This window comes from Babylonia areolata, chromosome 2, assembly GCF_041734735.1.
Source record: "Babylonia areolata isolate BAREFJ2019XMU chromosome 2, ASM4173473v1, whole genome shotgun sequence".
In the NCBI taxonomy this organism is placed as follows: Eukaryota; Metazoa; Mollusca; class Gastropoda; order Neogastropoda; family Buccinidae; genus Babylonia; species Babylonia areolata.
The window spans coordinates 36,830,246-36,850,598 of NC_134877.1; the positions used below are offsets into that span (position 1 = coordinate 36,830,246).

At 42.3% G+C, this 20,353-nt stretch overlaps 1 protein-coding gene and 1 pseudogene across 2 annotated transcripts in view; one reads left to right on the forward strand and one right to left on the reverse strand.

Moving 5' to 3' along the window:
- LOC143300797 (hydroxylysine kinase-like) lies at positions 1-16,501 on the forward strand. The gene is made up of 7 exons (XM_076614730.1): positions 1-96; positions 2,087-2,342; positions 3,917-4,045; positions 5,571-5,731; positions 7,879-8,062; positions 10,203-10,585; positions 11,091-16,501. Exons 2-7 carry the CDS (start codon positions 2,108-2,110, stop codon positions 11,331-11,333), a joined length of 1,335 nt encoding a protein of 444 aa, XP_076470845.1. The 5' UTR covers positions 1-96; positions 2,087-2,107; the 3' UTR covers positions 11,334-16,501.
- A 1,125-nt stretch (positions 16,502-17,626) lies between these two features.
- LOC143300807 (kyphoscoliosis peptidase-like) overlaps positions 17,627-20,353 on the reverse strand; it is a 15,882-nt pseudogene continuing 13,155 nt past the window's right edge. The window contains exon 5 of the transcript XR_013057694.1: positions 17,627-18,469. The product of XR_013057694.1 is annotated as a kyphoscoliosis peptidase-like (transcript). The remainder of the gene's footprint in view (positions 18,470-20,353) is intronic.

Genomic DNA, 20,353 nt, shown 5'->3' on the forward strand with positions numbered 1-20,353 from the left:
AATCGAAAGAACAACATTTGCATGTAGAAACCTTTTGCGCGCTGTCAACGTGTGCATTCGGAGCGCGACTCGTGAGCTGCTGATTTTCCTGCTCTGGTGAGTGAAAAGCTTGTCTTCTTTATGCTGACACCTCTGTGTGTGTGTGTGTGTGTGTGTGTTCTTCATGTCAAAACACCTGTTTTCTCCGTGTGTCACTATTTTTTTTCTTTATGTCAGTACGCCTGTTTTGTCTCCGTTTTCTCTCTCTTCTGTGTGTCAGCCAGTCTGTTTTGTCTGTGTTTCTGTCTCTTCTTTAAGTCAGCCTGTCTATGTTCTGTGTGTCTCTGTCCCTTCTGTGTGTCAGCTCGTCTGTTTTCTCTCTGTGTCTCTGTATGCCTGCCTCTGTTCCTATCGTCGCCTTGCTCTGTTAAGTATGTTCGTTCTCTGTCTGTTGGTCAGCCTGCTGTCTTTTATTTCTCTATCGTGCTGGTGTTAGGGGGGTTCTTTTGTGTGCGTGCGTGCGTGCGTGCGTGCGTGTGTGTGTGTGTGTGTGTGTGTGTGTCTGGTGGTGTTTTCTGTTGTTGTCCGTGTCTGTCTGTATCTCCCACAATCTCTTTCTCTCTCCCTCCCTCTCTCTCTCCCTCCCTGTTAAAGGGTTAAATCATATAATTCATACTTACACACACACACGCATACACACACGCACGCACACGCACGCACACAGGTACATTCACACGCATTTAAGCGCGCTCGCGCGCGCGCACACACACACACACACACACACACACACACACACACACACACACACACACACTATACGCACACCTGACATGAGTCTGAATTACTTCGTAAGTCTCCTAAAAAAAAATTCATTCGCGTTTTTGTTGTTGTTGTTGTTGTTGTTGTTTTGGGGGGTTGTTGTTTTGTTTGTTTGTTTTTTGTTTTTTTGTTTTTTTTTTTTAAGAAAGTACAGTTCACAAAAAGTTAAGGATCACATGGGAACTTGCACAGTCTTCTTCTTGGAGGCATTGCTGAATTTCCGGCAGACAGCTGTGTATGCCGCCAATGTAATGAGCACCACTCATAATCAGAGGTGCTTCCTTGCAATTTTCTTACAATTTTCTTTCAAATCCACAGCAAGCATTTATGAACTACTTCACTTCACTAAAATCACTTATGCCCATCGCTCCCGGTGGAGCATTGGCCATCGACGACCCCTCGCTATCACACCTCTGTTCTGGGCTGTTCTGCAGTTGGTCCCTTGCTGCTTCAGCTCTGCCTCTGTGTCTCGCTTCCAGCTGTTGCGAGGCCGGCCTCTCTCCCTCTTTCCCTGCGGGTTCCAGGTCAGGGCTTGGCGTGTGATGCTGGACGCTGGCTTCCTGAGGGTGTGTCCGATCCAGCCCCACTTCTTTCGCAGTATCTGTTTGGCCACTGGTACGTGTCCCGCTCGCTCCCACAGATCTTCGTTTCGGATCTTCTCCTGCCATCGGATTTTGTAGATGCGCCTCAGACAGGTGTTGAAGAATGTCTGAATCTTCTGCTGCATTGTCTGTGTTGTCGCCATGTCTCGCATCCGTAGAGCAGAATTGACTTCACATTGGAGTTGAAGATGCGGAGTTTGGTTTTCATACTGATTGCTCCAGATGCCCAGATGTTCTTGAGCATGATGAAAGCTGTTCTTACCTTGCCGATTCTGGCTGTGACGTCTCGGTCCGTGCCTCCCTGTCGGTCAACCACGCTTCCCAAGTAGACGAAAGACGAATGGGCTCTCCACCGACTGTGACTGGCGAGTTGGCAATTTATGAACTACTGATAAATTGTATAAAAAAATATTTTTAAATGTCCAAAACGTCGATTTCAAATGCATTCTCAAGCTGCTGATGGTGCACGTCATACCTGAAACAGCCGTGTGTATATGCAAAGTTAAAAAAAACACACGTTGAACTGCCATACTAAATCAAGATATAAAAACAAAAACATTTAACAAAACGAGCACACAATAACCTGCAATACTTATGCAAGTTATAGAATTAAAAACACATATCAAAGCGAGCACACAAATTTCCGAGCAATCCGTATAACAAAGTCTCCGCTTCTCCACAAACAGACGTCCACCTACTCGGAAGTCATGGCTATGAGACCCAAGCCAAGAACGCCACCCCTGTCGGTCGCCATAGTGACGACCTTGGTCCGTGACCTGTACGGCCTGCACGTGCAGTCCTGCAAGGAGCTGGACAGTTTCATGGACAGGAATTATCACGTGGTGGTGAAGGCGGGGAACGAGCACGTGGGGGAGGTTTGTGCCGAGGGGTACGTGCTCAAAGTCCTGAACTCTGTGGATTCCAGAGATCCTGCTGACGTCAGTGAGTACAGGAATCGACTCCTTTATCTGGAAACAGAACTGAGTGTAGCCTGGAGAGACACAGAGAGAGTGTGGGAGAGAGAGGGCGGGAGGGGACGGGATTGGAAGAGAGAGAGAGAGTGAAGACTCAAATGATTTATTGTTCAGACATACTGTCCATACAATGGAATAATTTCCACAATTCATAGTCTCTGGACAATGACCAATAGTCAGAAATGTTGACACTTCTTATCAAGGTGTTTTATTTCACAACCCAGAGATGTAACAATCACTCTGAACTGTTGGTTAATGCTACGTTCACACTAGGCTGTAACCACGATCTAACCAAATGGTTACATCGCTCTCTAACTCACTGGAACCACGAATTTTTGGTTGCAGTGGGTTCCCATCGGTTAGACGATTTTTCGGGAAGACCCGATTTTTGGTTAGATAGGTGGTTAGATGGCCCCCAAAAATATGACTCGGGAGATAAAAATTTTTCGAGGTTACATCGCCCGATCAAGTTATAAACGGTTACAAAGGCATTCACACTAGTTCCCGTTGGTTCCAGTGAGTTAGAGCAGAAAATAGAGGCGGAGCCGAGTTTGAAAAAAAACTCCGACGTCAAAACAAAATAGCATGCCTTGCACGCACGCTGCGTGCGGTATGCAAATTGTCTGGCCCGACACATCTAACCGACTGCAAGTGATTGCAACCTTCTTTGCATGGTTGGGGTCAGTTATAGTGAGTTACATCGACGCGTGTTGTAACTTGATCAGTTACAGTGTGAATGTATTTAAGCTGGCTGACTGTCATTTTTTTCGTTCTTCTTGCTGCGTCTACACGAATCCACGACACACGAGACTGATTTTTCGACATGTCGTCTTCTGACTGATGTTGCTGCTTCCGACCTGTCCCTGGCTGCACGTGAGCAGGATGAGCGACTGCAGGAGCCCCCATCCACCCCACCTGCCTGTGAGACTACCGCCGGTGCTGGCAAGGCAAAGGCAAGGGGAAGGGCAAGAAGGCAGTGGAGGCTGGTGGAGATGCACAACCTCAAGACCCCCCACCTCATGGAAACCCACGGGAACCACAGAAAACAAAAGTATACCCCAATCTGTACATGACGCCTCAGCCACAGCACCCCTGTAACTTGGCTTGTAACTTGTTCAAGTTAGAACGAAGTTACAACGGTAGTTAGATGCCACCAGTCTAACTTCAGCGCAAAACAAAACCCAGCCAGCCAGCGAGAACTGCTGCTCTCAGTCAAAAAACGCGCGGGAAAAGGGGCGGAGCCTAATAGTTAGACAGTGGTTAGACGCTTTCCGTTCACACATGCTGTATGAAAAATCTAGAGTTTGTCGCATGGTAGTTACATCCCTCAATGTAACCATTTGGTTAGATCGTGGTTACAGCCTAGTGTGAACGTACCCTAACCGAATAGATACGTGCGTTCAGTGACAGAGTGATTGTAGCCCCATGCATGCCTCTGTGTGTGTGTGTGTGACCTAAACCCGCTGGTAACCGAGTGTCACGTGATGTGTGTGTGCACGTGCGGCTGAAGATAAAACCCGAAATGTTGACTCATTTTTTCAGGGACAGAGACGGCGGTTCTGCAATACCTCTATGGCCGGGGACTGGGCACTCCCCGTCTGGTGCCCACAACGGACGGGCACCCCTTCGTCCTCTGCTCCTTTCAGCTGCACGGGCATCAAGAAAGTTACGGTCAGTATATGTTTCCGAGAGACTGAAATGCCTCCACTAGCCCTTGAGTGGTGGTCTGGACTCTAGTCATTCGGATGAGACGATAAACCGAGGTCCCGTGTGCAGCATGCACTTAGCGCACGTAAAAGAACCCACAGCAGCAGAAGGATTGTTCCTGGCAAAATTCTGTAGAAAAATCCACTTCGATAGGAAAAACAAATCAAACTGCATGCAGGAAAAGATACCAAAAAAATGGGTGGCGCTGTAGTGTAGCGACGCGCTCTTCCTGAGGAGAGCAGCCCGAACTTCACACAGAGAAATCTGTTGTGATAAAAAGAAATACAAATGCAATACTAACAGCGTGAAGAAAGGCAAAGGGTTATGTATATCCCATCACCAGCTGCAGAGGAGGCAACACAATGAACAGCAGCAACAGCAACAGTGACAGCATTATTGATAACAACAAAGAAATCGATGTCAATTCAGTTTCTGTTCCTGTTTCAAAGGGTGTGTCAAAGCGTGTGGAGTAATGCACATACGCCACACCACGTCTGTTGTATGTGAAAAAAGCAGATGCTTGACCTATCCATAAATCAAAGCACTGGTCAGGCCTTGATAGTCTACTGTAGGTTTGTGTAAAACATGCACCTGGAATGAAATAAGATACAAAATCAAAGTATACAGATACGTAAATACAAAATATAACAAAATGAAAGATCACAGAAGGCTAATGATTCGTATGGGGGCATTAGACCAGCCAACTTCTTGATACCAGGAAAAGAAAACCAAGGCGAAACACAGGCAGAAATTTAGACATTTTCCATCCACGTCAGAATGTTTCAAAGCCTTGTTTTCTCTATGAACAGTTCCTCTCTAGAACGCTCCACCAACCACAGTTGCTTGGCAGCCTTCAGACAGGAGCTCCATCACTGTATCATCAAAACTGGCTGCACAGTGCCATAGTACTCTGATTCAGAATAAGGGAAACGAGGTGACAGCACGAGCAACACCATCAGTGATCACTACAATATTAGCAGAATCAAGAACAGCAATCAGTGCCCGTTAAAACTCCACCACCAACTGCACAGGCAACAAATTCAGCAGCAGTAACAAGTCATGTGACAACATTATTGGCAACATCCAAAAAGCAACAAAAAGTAATAACATCATTGACTACAAAGACTACAATAGTAACAACACCATAAACACTACAACAACAGTAATAAAACCCATGAAAAAAAAAAAAACGTGGAGTACTTCAACGTGTGTGTCTGTGATAATGGGACAAGGGTTATGGGATGGGGGTTTTTCGTTTAAGATAACAGTTGATAGATGTTGAACAAAAAGAACGAACACACACACACACACACACACACACACCGCTACGACACACCCTCAGAGAGACACAGAGAGAGAGAGAGAGGGACAGGCTGACACAGAGACAGACAGACAGACAGACAGACAGCAGAAAAGACCGACAGACCGACAGAGAAAGGAAGACAAGAGTCTTCTTTCCGTGAATAAACATCCGCCTCACACAACACAGAACTTGCCGGGGAGGAAGAGCAAGAAGGGGAGGACGGAGAGAAACACGCTGTCCGTCTGCTGGAGTTCATGCCCGGCAGACCGCTGTCCAGTGTCCGCCTCACGCCACACCTGTGTTTCCAGCTGGGCGTCCGTGCTGCTCAACTGACTACCGCTCTGATGGTCAGTCCCTGTGCACAACACTCTGTCTGTTCCAGTGGCCAGGGTCGTTCCAGGTCCAGTTGTTTTTTGTTTTGTATTTTTAACTGTTCATATATTTCTTTACCCGTCTGTTGGTCTGTAATTGTCTGTCGCGGTGTTTCTTTCTTTCGTACTCAGTTTCAAGATGGTGTAAAAGAAATGAAAAATAAATAAGCAAAAAAAGTGTGGACCGATCCTAAAACGCTACACTCCCTCTGCTTTATAAAAAAAAATAATTAAAAAAAAAGAAAAAAGGAAGCAGATGTTTTATCTTCGCATAAACTATAAACTCAGCACGCTGATCAGAACTTGAGATCTGGCCAGATACACCATCTGGAATGATGATAATTGTAACAATAATGAGAATGATCAGTATCAGTATCAGTAGCTCAAGGAGGCGTCACTGCGTTCGGTCAAATCCATATATGCTACACCACATCTGCCAAGCAGATGCCTGATCAGCAGCGTAACCCAACGCGCTTAGTCAGGCCTTGAGAAAAAAAAATTTTTTAGAATGATCAAATAATTTTTGTTTAATTATAATATTTTTTTAAAAGATTTTAATAAATAAAAATAATAAATAAAATAAAATAAATGATAATGATAATAATATCAACAATAATGATAATAATTATGATGATCATGATAATAGAATGATGATATGATGATGACAATATCAACAGTAATAATAATAATAATACTCATCATCATCATCATCATTTATATTGTGCATTTCCCAAACAACCAGAAGGCTCAATGCGCATAACGCTAAAACAGAAAAATGAGGACATTACAGTAAAGCATGTTGAAATGATAAAATTTAAAGGTATATGTAAGCAGCAAACCTGGGGGTGGGGGGAGTATATAACCATGCACAAAATAGCAGAATGAAACCACATGAAGCATATAAAACAACATTAAATGACCAGTAAGAAGTACATCCTACAAAAACTCTCATTTCAATGTTTAAAAACCCCGATATCACTTTCAGGCGCCGTGGCAGATATCGGTCACGCCTTGGACTACTTATCCAGTCTTCACCAGCGTTCGAACCCCCGTTTCGGCATGGTGTTGTGTCCTTTGGAAAGGCACTAGACTCAGATTTTCCTCACTCCACTTTGGTTTGAAAGGTTACCTGACCAGTCAGGGACGGTTAAAACGGTGGAAGGATAGGACTGGGCCACGGGTTCCTTTGTCAAGCCCTAGACAAAGCAGATTAGAATCCACTGCATTGATGGCCGTAAAAGGCCATGGGGCCTTTAACCTTGACCTTTAACAAGTTTGCTCAAGCAGCAAAGTATCATATGGTCACAGAAAGTGCTTCCGAACTCACTATTCCTTTCCGTGGAAAAAAAACAACTCACACACACACACACACACACAAAGAAACACCACATTGGAAAGCTTCGTTTCTCCTCCACAGTCACTGATGTGCTGCATGTGACTACTTCTTCTTCTTCTTCTTCTGCGTTCGTGGGCTGCAACTCCCACGTTCACTTGTATATACGCGAGTGGGCTTTTACGTGTATGATGTGACTACAATTTTGTCTCTTTTAGAGATCATATTCTTGCAGGTTGTATCTTGTACATTGCACACGTAAAAGAACCGACAGCAGCAAAAGAGTCGTCGTCCCAGGTCCAGTTATATAACTGCTGCGATCTGTCTCATTCCCCGTCTGTCGGTCTGTATTTGTCTCTCTCTCTGTGTCTCTTTCCTACTCAGTGTCTCTGTCCCTTTGTACCCGCCCCATCTCTCTCTCTCCTCTCTCTCTGTGTCCCATTTATTATCTTGTTGCTCCTCTCTCTATTCCCCCCCCTCTCCCATTTCGTCTCTCTCCTCTCGTTTTCTTTAGCTATGCAGTGCTGTAAATGTCAGTTTTATCATATATATATATCCATGATTAAAATTGTAATGTGTCTTGATGTGTTGATTTTCTTCCATTTCGAGGGCTGGGATAAAAAAAATTTAAAAAGAAGTAAAATAGAACAAACAAACAAAAAACAACAACAACAACAAAAGTCCTGCCTACTCTGTTACCCTCAGAAAATATTATTTATTCAATTCAGTTCAGTTCAAATTCATTTCAGTATATTCAGTTCGATTCTCTCCCGTTCTTTCTGTCCTGCAGGAGTTTGACGACAGCGGCCTCAAGGTGCCTGGTGAAACCTGGACCTGGAAAATGGAAAACCTGACGAATTTGCGTCACATCGTTGAAATCAGGGAAACCACTTTCAGGGAACAAATCGTTGACGTCATCGACGCCTTTGAGTCCAAGCTGCTGAAAAATAATACAGGGAAAGCATTCAAAAGAGGTGAGGAAGGATGAGAGCTTTGTTCTTGTTGATTTCTTTTCAAACCCCTTACTCTGGTAAACTCTTATTTTACTGTCCTAAATTCAGATGCCCATTTTCGGCAATTTTCGTGGACAGTTGAACTTAAAACTCTGACCCGGCCATTTTCTGCAGGGGTTTTTTGTGGTTTTTTTGTTTTTTGTTTTTTAAATACTCAGTTCGGGTGGTTAATGTACTTAATGCTGATGATTTAGTCACTACATAACGTGCATTCCTCTCGCCAGGTTAACAAAATCGTCTGCAATGACGCTTGGATGAAGCATGTGTCAGTTGGAGAGTCGCTCTTCCTGTTTATAGTCTCACCCACTCGCCATAAAAAAAACTTTCTTTTTTAATATTTGAAATCAGCGTGCGAGCTTGAGTCAAAACATTACGTTTGTGTTCATGATGTAGGTCATTTCGTGTCGTGTTTGTGCTTAGCTGTCGAATAGAAGGGCGGTAATGTTCAACTTTAGAATACTAAACTCAGGGGGGCTGTTTAGACGAAAAACAAAGGGTGTTTTAGGCTCACCTCGATGCGCTGAGTTGAGCTAAGCTCTAGGACCACTCCTTTCCCATGAAACTGCGACAAATACACAGTAAGCTGAGTACTCCTTCCCCACCTGCACGCCATTTTGACTGCTGATCACGTGGGTGAACGGCAGTCAAAATGGCTTGCAGGTGGTTGCTCTGGCTGTGATCGGCTGAGCTTACTGTGTATAAAATTGTCGCAGTTTCATGGGAAAGTAGTGGTCGTACAGCTTAGCTGAGGGTTCCATTCAACTTAGCGCATCAAGGTGAGCCTAAGACACCCTTTGTTTTTCGTCTAAACAGCCCCCCTGAGTTTAGTATTCTAAAGTTGAACATTACCTAGAAGGGCAGATATGTATTACAAAACGCACGATAATTTACGTTCAGATAGACTATGTTCCAGGTCTTTGAATACTAAAAATAGGAAATTACCGCAAAAATATTCACTTATTTAATCATTTTCCCCTCATTTTCTTTCTTTCTTTCTTTTGTTCGTTCCCTCTGCCTGCCTGTACCATATCCCAGAAACTTTTTTCTCTTTTTTTTTTTTTTACGCCTGATTTGCATGTGGGTCATTGTTTCTGTTGTTGATTTTGTTATTGCGGAAGTGTTGCTGCGTCTGCTACCGCCGCTGCTGCTCCTACTACTGCTGCAACTACCACTGCTGCTGCTGCTATTCTTACTATTACTGCTGCTGCTGCTATTGCTGCTGCTTCTACTTATAGCAGTTGTACTAATACTACCACTGCTGCTGTTGTTACTGCTATGACTATTACCACTAATGCTACTGCCGGTGCTGTTGCTACAACCGAGCAACTACACCACCACTACTACTACTACTGTTACTGCTGTGGCTGCTACTGTCATTTTCATCGTAGCAGCAGCAGCAGCAGCAGCATTTTAGAGAACAGAAAAAAAAAGCAATCAATTCAGGGGAATCTTCGGGTCAATGTACAAAAGATTCAATGTAATACGTTCGTCGCTCGCAGAGCGAGAAGTAGGTCATATGACGTCATGGGCAGCCCACCACAGGAAATAGCTTTTCTGAGTATGCACTGCCTTTGTTCGGACAACTTTTCGGCAGAGTTTATAAATGGATCAGTTCGAATACGTAATGGCAGAGATATGACAAGAAACACGCTCAAAGTAAACATAAAAGACTAGTGCAAATAATGGGTGAAGTTAAAAAAAAAACACAAAAAACATGTCTTGTAAACTCGCAAAAATAGTCACCAAAATTGTTCAAAATCCTTTCATCAGGACAGCAGTTTCCGCGACGAAATTTCAGCCTTTCGGTGATTGAGAAAAAAAACAGGAAATGGAGACAGGTATGTGCACGCGGTTCTCACAAAAAAAAAAAAAAAAACTAACCGGGGAATTCCACGAAATTCAGACGAAAGTGGGTCTGCAAACCCTCCCCGTTGTAAGAAATATCCTTTAAGATTAGATTTGAAAGTCTTCATAGTAGATCAGTGATATTTTGTGGTAGAAAACCACAAGGACTAAAACTTTTTTTTAAATTCTAAACCCAAACCAAGGACCGTAGTATGGAAAATAATTGGGTATCCATGGGACTTGTGTCTTGTTGCAGGATATATCCACTGCGACCTGAATCCTCACAATGTCCTGGTCTCCACAGTCACAGAAAATAACAGTGGTCCATCTCTAACAACCCCCCTCCTCCCAACGTCTTCTTCAAGCACGGCGCCTCTCACTCCCGAACACACCCAGGTTGACAACAAGGGCACCACCCCTCCCTCCTCTTCCTCCTCCACCCCTTCCTCGTCCTCCTCTCCTTTCCTGACATCTTCAGAAGTGGTGTGTGTGAGCGGAGTGTTGGATTTTGGCGACATGACGAAGACCTACGTTATGCTGGATCCCGCCATCGCAATGAGTGAGTCCATCCTGCACTGCCCAGAAGGAGAGCCATCGGACGCCTTCGCTGGTCACGTGCTCAGCGGTTACCTGTCTGAGGTAGTCAGAGATAAACAGCCACGAGCTCATGGTAAATACTGACTGATCCGAAATGATGCATGTCGGAAGTCCAATGTGAATCAACTTAGCAGGCAATGGGCTGGCAAATATTGGTGGAAATGACATACAGTTTGATGATGGTGATGAAAATGATGATGATGGTGATGATGATGATGAAAACGACGACGATGATTCAAATTAAATCAAGTCATGTTGCTTATAGCCCAGCTGACTGCAAAAGGGCCATATCAGAGCTCATCACCCGTGAGTTTTCAAAGCAAGTCAAAGAACACAAAATAATATCAAAAGGCTTATTAAGATGTCAAAACAACCAATCATCCACTTACCACTCGACCCACGTAAAGCTGAAACCACGTTAAAGACCACGATGATGATGGTGATGACGACGACGACGATGATGATGAAGATAATGGTGATAACGACGACGACGATAATGATGACGACGACGATAGGGCTCCACACTGTATTCTGATCTTTTTTCCAGCTGAAGCTGAGTCATGAGGAGGTGGAGTTGCTGCCCCTGGTCATAAAGGCCCGCTTCTGTCAGCACCTGGTGCTCGGACAGCACGCCCTGTCCCAGGACCCACACAACCAGTACATGGCCAGCTTCTTCGCCCCTGCCCAGCGCCACTTCTCGCGCCTCTGCCACGTGCCTGACGACGTCACCCTCCGCCAGTGGAGAGACGTGGCTCACAGCTGGGGCGTGCACTTTCCTCAGGAGTCTTAGGTGGTCCTCACACGATGATGTAGTCCAGGGCAGATACAAAAATGGTCCAAATATGTGGAACAAAACCGTTCTTTTTACGATAAAATAGAATTTCTCATACTGATCACACTGATATAAAGTTTACCGCTGTAGGGGGGGGACGGGAACATAATCAGAGTTTGAGTTTTGATAATTATTTTTCACACTTCTGGTCTTGAGAGAGCGCCTTACAAAGAGTCGCAAGGCGAGAGCGTGTGACGGAGGTTACACAAGCGAGAAATGCAGGTCACCAGAAAGCGTTTAGCTCGGTACAATACATGTGACTGACTCATTTCCATGGACCTTGCCAAGACTTTGGAAACAGGTACTTGGCAGTATGATCACGACGGAGATCCACTTCGAACAAATAAGACCAGTATTGTGCATCCAGTCCAAAAAAAACAACGTATTGGGCTCGGCAGTTTAGATTAAGATTTGCGTTAGGTCCAAATGTGAGCAACAAACCGTTCTTTTCACGACAAAATAGATCTATTAAATCATACTGATCACACTGATATAAAATTTACCACTGTAGTGGGGCGGGAACATAATTAGATTTTGATTTTTAATGTAAATTTTTGTGTGGTTTTATTGCTTCTAGCCTTGAAAGAGCGCAATAGACTCGCAAGCCAAGACCGTGTGAGGGAGTTACGCTAGTGAGGTATGCAGCTAGCATATGTGACCGAAGCATCCTACGAATCTACAATACGAGAGAACGTGATGAATGCGTAAGTGTACACTGGTTGATGATGGTGCTGATGATAAGCATTATTACGTAGAAATTAGTCACTTAACCCTTTCACCGCAAAGTTCGCTTTTATGCACAGGCGTGGTAGAGGACACATGTCACTGAAAGGTCTGTTATCCATGAACCTACTAGTAGCTCTTAATGTCCGGAAGTAAGATAGGCCATATTTTCTATACATCGCAGGGGGAATCCCCAGCTATTCTTAGCCACTGTCTATTCTGTGTTTATACCACAGGGGAATTTTGTACTCTAAATTGACTGGCGCTGAAAGGGTTAAAGATCAAAAGCAAAACGAAAACGAAATCCTCTCTTTTAAGTGGAAATCTTTGCTGCCTCCAGATCATGATATCACTGAAACAGAGGCCCACACACAAAAATTGAATTAATGTCGTGATTTTGAGCAGGTTCCTGTTCACTTGATGATAAATAATTGATATTAATAATAATGATAATAATGATGATGATGATGATATATTATCATCATCATCAATATTATTATCATCACTATTATCGTTATCATCATCATCATCATCATTGTTATTAAGAAGAAGGAGAAGAGTATATTAGTAGAACATCTATATTCCTTGCTCCATCCCCACTTCTGAACTCGAGAAACATAGCAGTTTCTGGGATGCCTTCACTCTTGTTACTCTTTCGAAAAGAAAAGCCAATTAACTGAAATTTGACAAGCGGAAAAGGAACACCACACAAGAGTTTCCTTACTGTTTACTGAGAAATCAGGAAGTGGTTGTTGTTGTCTTTTTGTTTGTTTTTATTCCCCCCCTTTTTTTTTCGGGTGCAGGGGGGGTGGCAGGAGGAGGGTTGGTCGTGTTTTTCCTGTGGCCTCAGTTCCGTGCAGTGCTCAGAGCACTTTTTGTTTTCTTTCTGTTTCATTTTCTTTCTATTAGCTTGATGAAAAACACACATGCTCGCTTTCGCGCAAGCACACGCACACGCACACACACACACACACACACACACACACACACGTTATAAATGATTCTGAAACCAATTTATGTCGGATTGGTTGCAAAACAAAGAGATCAACACCACCTTTATAATGAGTATGAAATAAAGTGATTGTTAAAGATGAATTTATAATCTTAATTTGAGTCACCTGAAACTGATCACTTTGAACGAGTTCCTAGCTGAAAATTGCAAACTGCTTTAAATCAGTTTAAAGTAGGCGAACACTAATGGTATAGGTTTAAAGATGGAATTGCGACAATTCTACCAGTATATGATACTTGTAATTTTTCAGTTTAACGTAGGTGAACACTAATGGTATAGATTTAAAGAAGGAATTGCGACAGTTCTACCAGCATGTAATACTTGTAGTTTACTATCCCATTAAAGTTTGCCTCCAGAAATTACTGAACACGTGTTACCAGTTTCAAATGTTACTATTTTGGGGGGAAAGTTATATATTTCAAACTGTTCTTTATCAAAGTTAGCTAGTTATGTGTTGAATAGTCTTGTTGGTTGTTTATTGTAGGTCCCCGCATGAACCTCTTTTCAAATAATATTCTACAGTAGTAGTGCATACAGTGTTTTATTATTGATTATTTTTTTGTCCAAATCCCGCTTCCCCCGTCCCCCCTCTCACACACACTCTTCCAATATTATGTTTTTGTCTTTCTCCAATTACTGACACTCACCCTCTCCATTTTACATTTTGTACTCTATCTTTTTTACATTCTGTTCTCTCTCTCTCTCTCTCTCTCTCTCTCTCTCTCTGTCTCTCTCTCTGTCTCTCTCTCTCTTCCTTTCTTAGTCCCCTTCCCCTTGCCCCCCCCTCCCCTCCACCTCACCCCCCCTTTTCATTTGAATATACAGAAATGTCGATTTCTAATTAATGATAACAATCATCATCATTATGATAGAAATGATAATAATCCAAATAATAATAATGATATCATTTATTTTCAGTCTAATATCATCATAGATGAACAGACTATAAATAAATAAACGAATCAACTCGGCCCAAGCCGGAACGCTAGTTGTTTAAGTGCTTGTCGTTATGTGTCAACAATGAAAATCTGCTTTGTATCTACAACTGCTTGATCTAATCTCATCTAAAAACTATAATAATGTAGTCCGCAAGACTGAGGGAGTTACCGTGCACACACCCCCTCCTCACACACCCCCTCCCCCTCCCCTCTTCCTCCCTCTTAAATTCCTTCTTAAATTGTTCTTCGGGGTCTGCTGAACTCATTTTTACATGTTCCCAAGAAAACAATTGGGACACACTCAGAGTTACTGCCCTTAGCACAAGGTACCATATCGCGCCCCGGTCAATGAAATAAAGACAAGCTCAACTTCAAACCTCCATAAATCATATTTATATAAATGAAATCACCACATATTATATGTTTTCTTTTTCAGTGGGCTCTGTTGATGTTGTTATCATGCGCCAAATGTTCAAGCGATGTGCTCTGTTGTAAACTTGTGAACAACACTCACCATGGTTAGTGTTATACACCCTTTCTCACCAAAGTTCATTTCAAAAGAAGACAGTAGCGAGAAGAGATTGTGAAGTTACGACAGCGTCAAGCTACCTGGATTCTATGGGAAACTTTAAAAATATATATTCTACTTTCTTTTATTATTTCTTATTATTTTTTTCAAGGAGGAAAGTGAAGAATGGTTAGCTCGCACATCACAGTGTATCCGGTTGGAATCAGTAGAGCACTTTTAGCCACAGGAATACGATCACTTTGAGAACAGGACATTAAAAAAAAAACAACCAACAACAAAAAACCCCACAGAACTTGCAAAATGTGTTCTGTATATTTTGATGATGGAAGAGCACGATGAAGCTGAAGGAAAGGCATGAACTAAAGGGGTCATTGCGGTTGGTAAATTAAGGTCAGACACTGCAGTCAAATAACGACTTTTTTCTCCGACTATATCTCTCTTTTTTTTGTCTACTAGGTGTATCATCACTTGTGGATCACAAAAAAAGTGTTCTTAGATTTCTGTGAATACTCGTTGCTATGGAAACAAATCAAAATGGCCGCCAAACAATGTATCAAAGAAATCGGGTTGTGGTCCATGTGGTGCATGCAGACATTTTTTGTTATGTGGACTTGATACACAATGACATTATTATCATTTTCACGTGAGATTGTGTTGATTCTTCAATTATTGTACTTTTTATGAATTTTTGAAATTTTGGGTATTGCGAAATACTCCAAATTTACAATGGGTAAAATGATTGGAACTGCTATGAATTAAAACCCAGAGAATATTTTCATACTTACTCGTGACAAAACTTCAATAACATGTCATAAAACAATTATGCAAAGTCTCATGGTTGTAGGTTTACTAATCATTGAGCAAGTCCAAGGTATGTTGTCAAGGCCAAAACTTGACGACTTGCGTCGAAATTGAACAAAATAAACACTTTCGTGATTCAGCAAGCAATCTTTATTGGCAATTTTTTTCATTGTTAAAGACATCTTTACAGTGGAAAAACTTATGCATATGACAGAAGAGATGTTCAAGAATCAAAATCCATCAAAAACCCAAATCATGAAAAATCATCATTTTGGTCTCTTTTCACTGCCGTGCCCCCCCCTTAAACACCCCACATAACAAAGGACAGAAACACGACCGAATTTTGAGATTGAGAATGAGCATAATGATAACAGAGACACACAACTGCATCATTATACCTATACAATAGTGGTGAAGATGACATGATACTGATGTTGCAGACAACAACAAACAAACTGGCGAAAAAGTAATACGGGAAAAGAAAACAACACCCCCAAAAATGGTAGATTTATTAAATGAAATAAACCTTTATTTCAGTAGTGTTGGTGATACAGACAGCATTGCATGGTACAGCGATATGCAGCGGTCATTAACAAAACATAACTATGATCGTTGTTTGCTTTATGTATGGGCCTGATGCGTAAAAACTAAAACGTTATAATCATCTTCAACAACATCGGCACAAATAATAATAATGTACAAATCTACTTCCATGGATGTCTAGGTTTTGGCGCGCGCGCGCGCGCGTGTGTGTATGTGTGTGTGTGTGCGCGCACACGCGCTTTGTCATTGACACATTTGATTTTTCGTATTCGTATGTTTTGATTATAGTGCCACGCAGTGTTCCAATTCTGTGACTGTTTCTCACCTATATTTATGTTGTCAGCGCTCTGGGCCCATTATATATGCCCGTCATTATTATTTAAATCATAATCATTATCATCATTGTTGTTATCATCATCATCATCATCCTAGATCTGATCCTGATAATGGCAATGATTTTTAGAATAAAATTAAGTATTAATTCGATCGCAAGAAAGATTTCGCAACATGAAGTGAACATATGAAAATTAAAAGGATAGTTACACACGATTCACATTAAAGCTGTATAATATAACAGACAGGAGTGTGTTCCGAGACAGTTCGTGGTCTGGATGGAAAAGAAAGGAAGAGGGAAAGGAAGGGACAAAGTGGTAAGTGGAAACAATGGGAAAATTACAAGTTAATAAAAAAAATATATTTATAAAAACTAGTTTCAAACACACAGATGCTCAAGCAACACAGAAGCGGGCGCGACTGTTTTAACTGACTAGAAATACATTGAATAACATGCAAAGAAGCGACTAACAAAATTTAAGAGTGTGTGGGGTGAGAAATGGTGATTATATATACATACACGTAGCCTAAAGGTACGTTTTATGTGTATTATGGGCCTACAAACCTATGTGTGCGTACGAATGTGCGTTATTATGTGTTTGTATGACGGTTTCTGTTTATTTATGGTAGGTTATATGTGTATGTCATTTGTGCGTGTTTGTGTCTGTCTGTGTCTGTGTCTTTCTGCCTTTCTGTCTGTGTATGTGTTCGTAGACATGAGTGTGCTCGTTCAGTCTGCATAAATACATGAATACATACTTGTAAGGAAAAGCAGCTGATCTCTTTGACGTCCCAAATACACGACCAATGCAGAAAAAGACATTATTTCTTCTCTGTATAAATATATATATATATATATTATAAAGCTAAGAAAGCTGTACGGTAAGGAGGCTTTGGTATCACAGCAAACAATGAAAAGGGCTAGAAACGGGGGCTTGCAGTTTGGGGAGGGAGGGGATGGGATGTGGGTGATGCTGCCAGAAAGAACGGAAAAAGAGGGAAGAAGATGGGGTGTTGATGAAGGACAAATAAATCGGTATGAGACAATCTCTTATCTGTGGCAAGGTGGGGGGAAAGGGGGGAGGAGGTGTTTGGGGGCGGGGGGGGGGGGGGAGGAACGTATCTAAAGTGCGGCAGTTACCAAATGTTTCGAGAGAGAAACAGCGACAAAGAGAAACGGAGAGACAGAGGGTGTGTGTGTGTGTGTGTGCGTGCCTGCGGATACAACTTATAACCATACTTCTATTCTTACATTTGTTCATTATTGTTTATGATTAGCCGCTTAAATTAAAGAGCTGGCAGACAGATAGACACAAACGGAGTGCCAAAGGCTCAATAAAGGCAAAGATCAGAGCAACATAATTATTGTCACTTTTGCTTCTTCTTCTTCTTTTTTTTTTTTTTTTTTTTTTTTTTTTGTACCCATACATTTTGCGTGATGCTCGCTTTTCAGAAAATATTGTTCAACACCAAGCAACGTTGATTATTCTGACTGAGTATAAAGACTGGTGATTTCTGTCGGCTTTATCAGTTTAAATGTAGAGAAATAATTATGCTAAAAGAACTGTTTCAAACAAAATAAATAAATAAACGTTTTCTGACTGCATTTGGCGAGAGAGTGGACACATTTTACAACGAAAGACGTCCTTCACAGAGAGACATGGTGTGTGTGAAAGATGTTTGTGCATAACTGATGTTTCAGTGCCCACAGGCGCACGTGAAAATAAACTTCTTGCCTTGCATTGGACATTGTGTTGTATAAACAATAACGCACACGTGAAAACACGAGAAGGAGAGAAAAAAAAGTATCCAATCTCTACCCTGCAGCACTTCCCAGTTTATATCGTGTACTCCAGCAACGTGTTGTACTTGTTGCCCAGTTTATATCGTGTACTCCAGCAACGTGTTGTACTTATTGCCCAGTTTATATCGTGTACTCCAGCAACGTGTTGTACTTATTGCCCAGTTTATATCGTGTACTCCAGCAACGTGTTGTACTTATTGCCCAGTTTATATCGTGTACTCCAGCAACGTGTTGTACTTGTTGCCCAGTTTATATCGTGTACTCCAGCAACGTGTTGTACTTATTGCCCTGGAACTTGACGTTGACCTTGACCTTGGTGCCCATGGGGTAGTTCTTGCTGAGGTCTACCGGACCCTCGAACATGCCTGGTTCCACCATGGGCAGCTCGTTCCAGTCCTCGTCCACCTTGATCTGGAGGAGGGTAAGGCACAGTTTAAGTTTCAACGGAGGAGGTGTCAAAGAGTGCGGGCTGATCCATATGCGATATACGCTACACCAAGTCTGTTTTGGAAACAACAACAGCGAAATCAGTATGACAAGGTGAAGACGGGACAAAGCTGGCTGTGTGGTGGAACACGTGGTCCATAACAACAACAAAAACAATGATGAAATTAACAACAACAACAACAACAGCAATGATAATAATAATGATAATTGTATTGTTATTTTTGTAACAACAGATTTCTGTGTGTCAAATTTGGACTGCTCTCCCCATGGGGTGCGCGTCGGAAAAACTGATAGCGCCACTCTTTTTTTCTTCTTTTTTTCTGCCTGCAGATTTTATTTGTTTTCCTATTGAAGTGGATTTTTCTACAAAATAGTGCCTGCGGCAACCCTTGTGTTACCACGTTTTTTTGTTTTTTTTGTTGTTTTGTTTTTTTTGGTGTTTTTTTTGGTTTTTTGTTGTTGTTGTTGTTTTTTGTTTGTTTTGTTTTGTGGAGTCTGCTTGGGGGCAAACAGGAAGGACGCTCAAAGAGACTTGAAAGTTGTCAATGTGGCAACGCACTGGTTGCTGCTGGAAGCTGATGACCGGCACCCAACCGGTATAGTTTGGCCGGAATTTATAGCCTGTTGAGGTATTTATTCATTTTCATTACATAAATCTTCTGTCAGTTTGTGGTATTTCTGGTGGACTGGCGAATAGGAACCTGTTGTTACTAGTCAGTGAGGCTCTCCACAATTACTCCATTTGTTATTACTTCCAATTCGGAATTGTGGAAATGATAGTGAAATAAAGGATTACGTTTGCACGAGAAATTATGTTCAGTAGGTTTGAAAATTATTTTGGGAAATTCTTTTTGTTTATGAATTAGGGCTGTAATAGAACACTTCATAGCTTTTGGCTGAATTTGCTGTTTTGGTGAATGATAGAATGAGAGGGGTGGCACGGAAAATGTTTTAAGTTATATTTGTACCGAGTGCTTTACCTTTTACCCGGTGGGAAGTAGGAGTACAGGAGTCGTCACTGTACTGTATATATAGTGTAGTGTCATCGTGATAATTCTTCCACCCTGTGACGGAGGGCGGCAGTGGAGTCAGAAGGCCAGGATTTTGTGGGCTCTGTCAGTGCAAGATAAAAAATATGTGCGCAGATTTTAGCTTTTGTGCGAAGGAACTCCACTCTCTCTTTAAGACCAGCAGATGTCATCCACTATGTGAGTGACCTATTCTATCATTTCAACCGGGGGTGGGGGGCGGAACTTCTATTCGGCAGTAGGGCTGAGGCAGTGTCAACCGTTTAGGACGTGGGAAATCGAGCGGGCCTGATGGACGTCAATCCCCAAGGACTACAACTCCGGCACGGCGGTTTGCTCCCCTGGTCAGCGGAGACTCAGTGACACCAATAAGGTGGTCACGACACCTGAAACTGGTCACGACACCGCTTCCCCTGCCGTTTGAATATGGTATCCAAACCTTCGCCCCCCCCCCCCCTTCCCCGGGCTTTTTATTTCGGTGATGGTGAGAGAGTGTGGAGGGTTGGCCAGAATAACTTTTGAGTGAAAAGTTGCACGCGACAAATAATAATAATCACCATCATCATAACAATAATCCGGCGTAAGATATAATAATGAAGATGATGAAAATGATAGAAGGGTGTTTATATTGGGCTAAATCTTGAGCACAGACAAATTAAAGCGCTTTAACACTCGCCATCCACAGACATGCTTAACTCTAATGCAGAGGAATTAAAGACGAAATTTTAAAACATGTAAATAGAAAGATAGAAACTGTAAACTGGAAAAGGGGGGCTGGACGTGATGAAGCTTGTTTTGAAAGGTGTGGATTTTAAGGCCG

Coding starts and splice junctions, on each gene's coding strand:
- LOC143300797 (XM_076614730.1), top strand. CDS start 2,108: ATGGCTATGAGACCCAAGCCAAGAACGCCACCCCTGTCGGTCGCCATA. Junction 4,046..5,570: donor CGGGCATCAAGAAAGTTACG/GTCAGTATATGT, acceptor CACACAACACAG/AACTTGCCGGGGAGGAAGAG. Junction 5,732..7,878: donor AACTGACTACCGCTCTGATG/GTCAGTCCCTGT, acceptor TCTGTCCTGCAG/GAGTTTGACGACAGCGGCCT.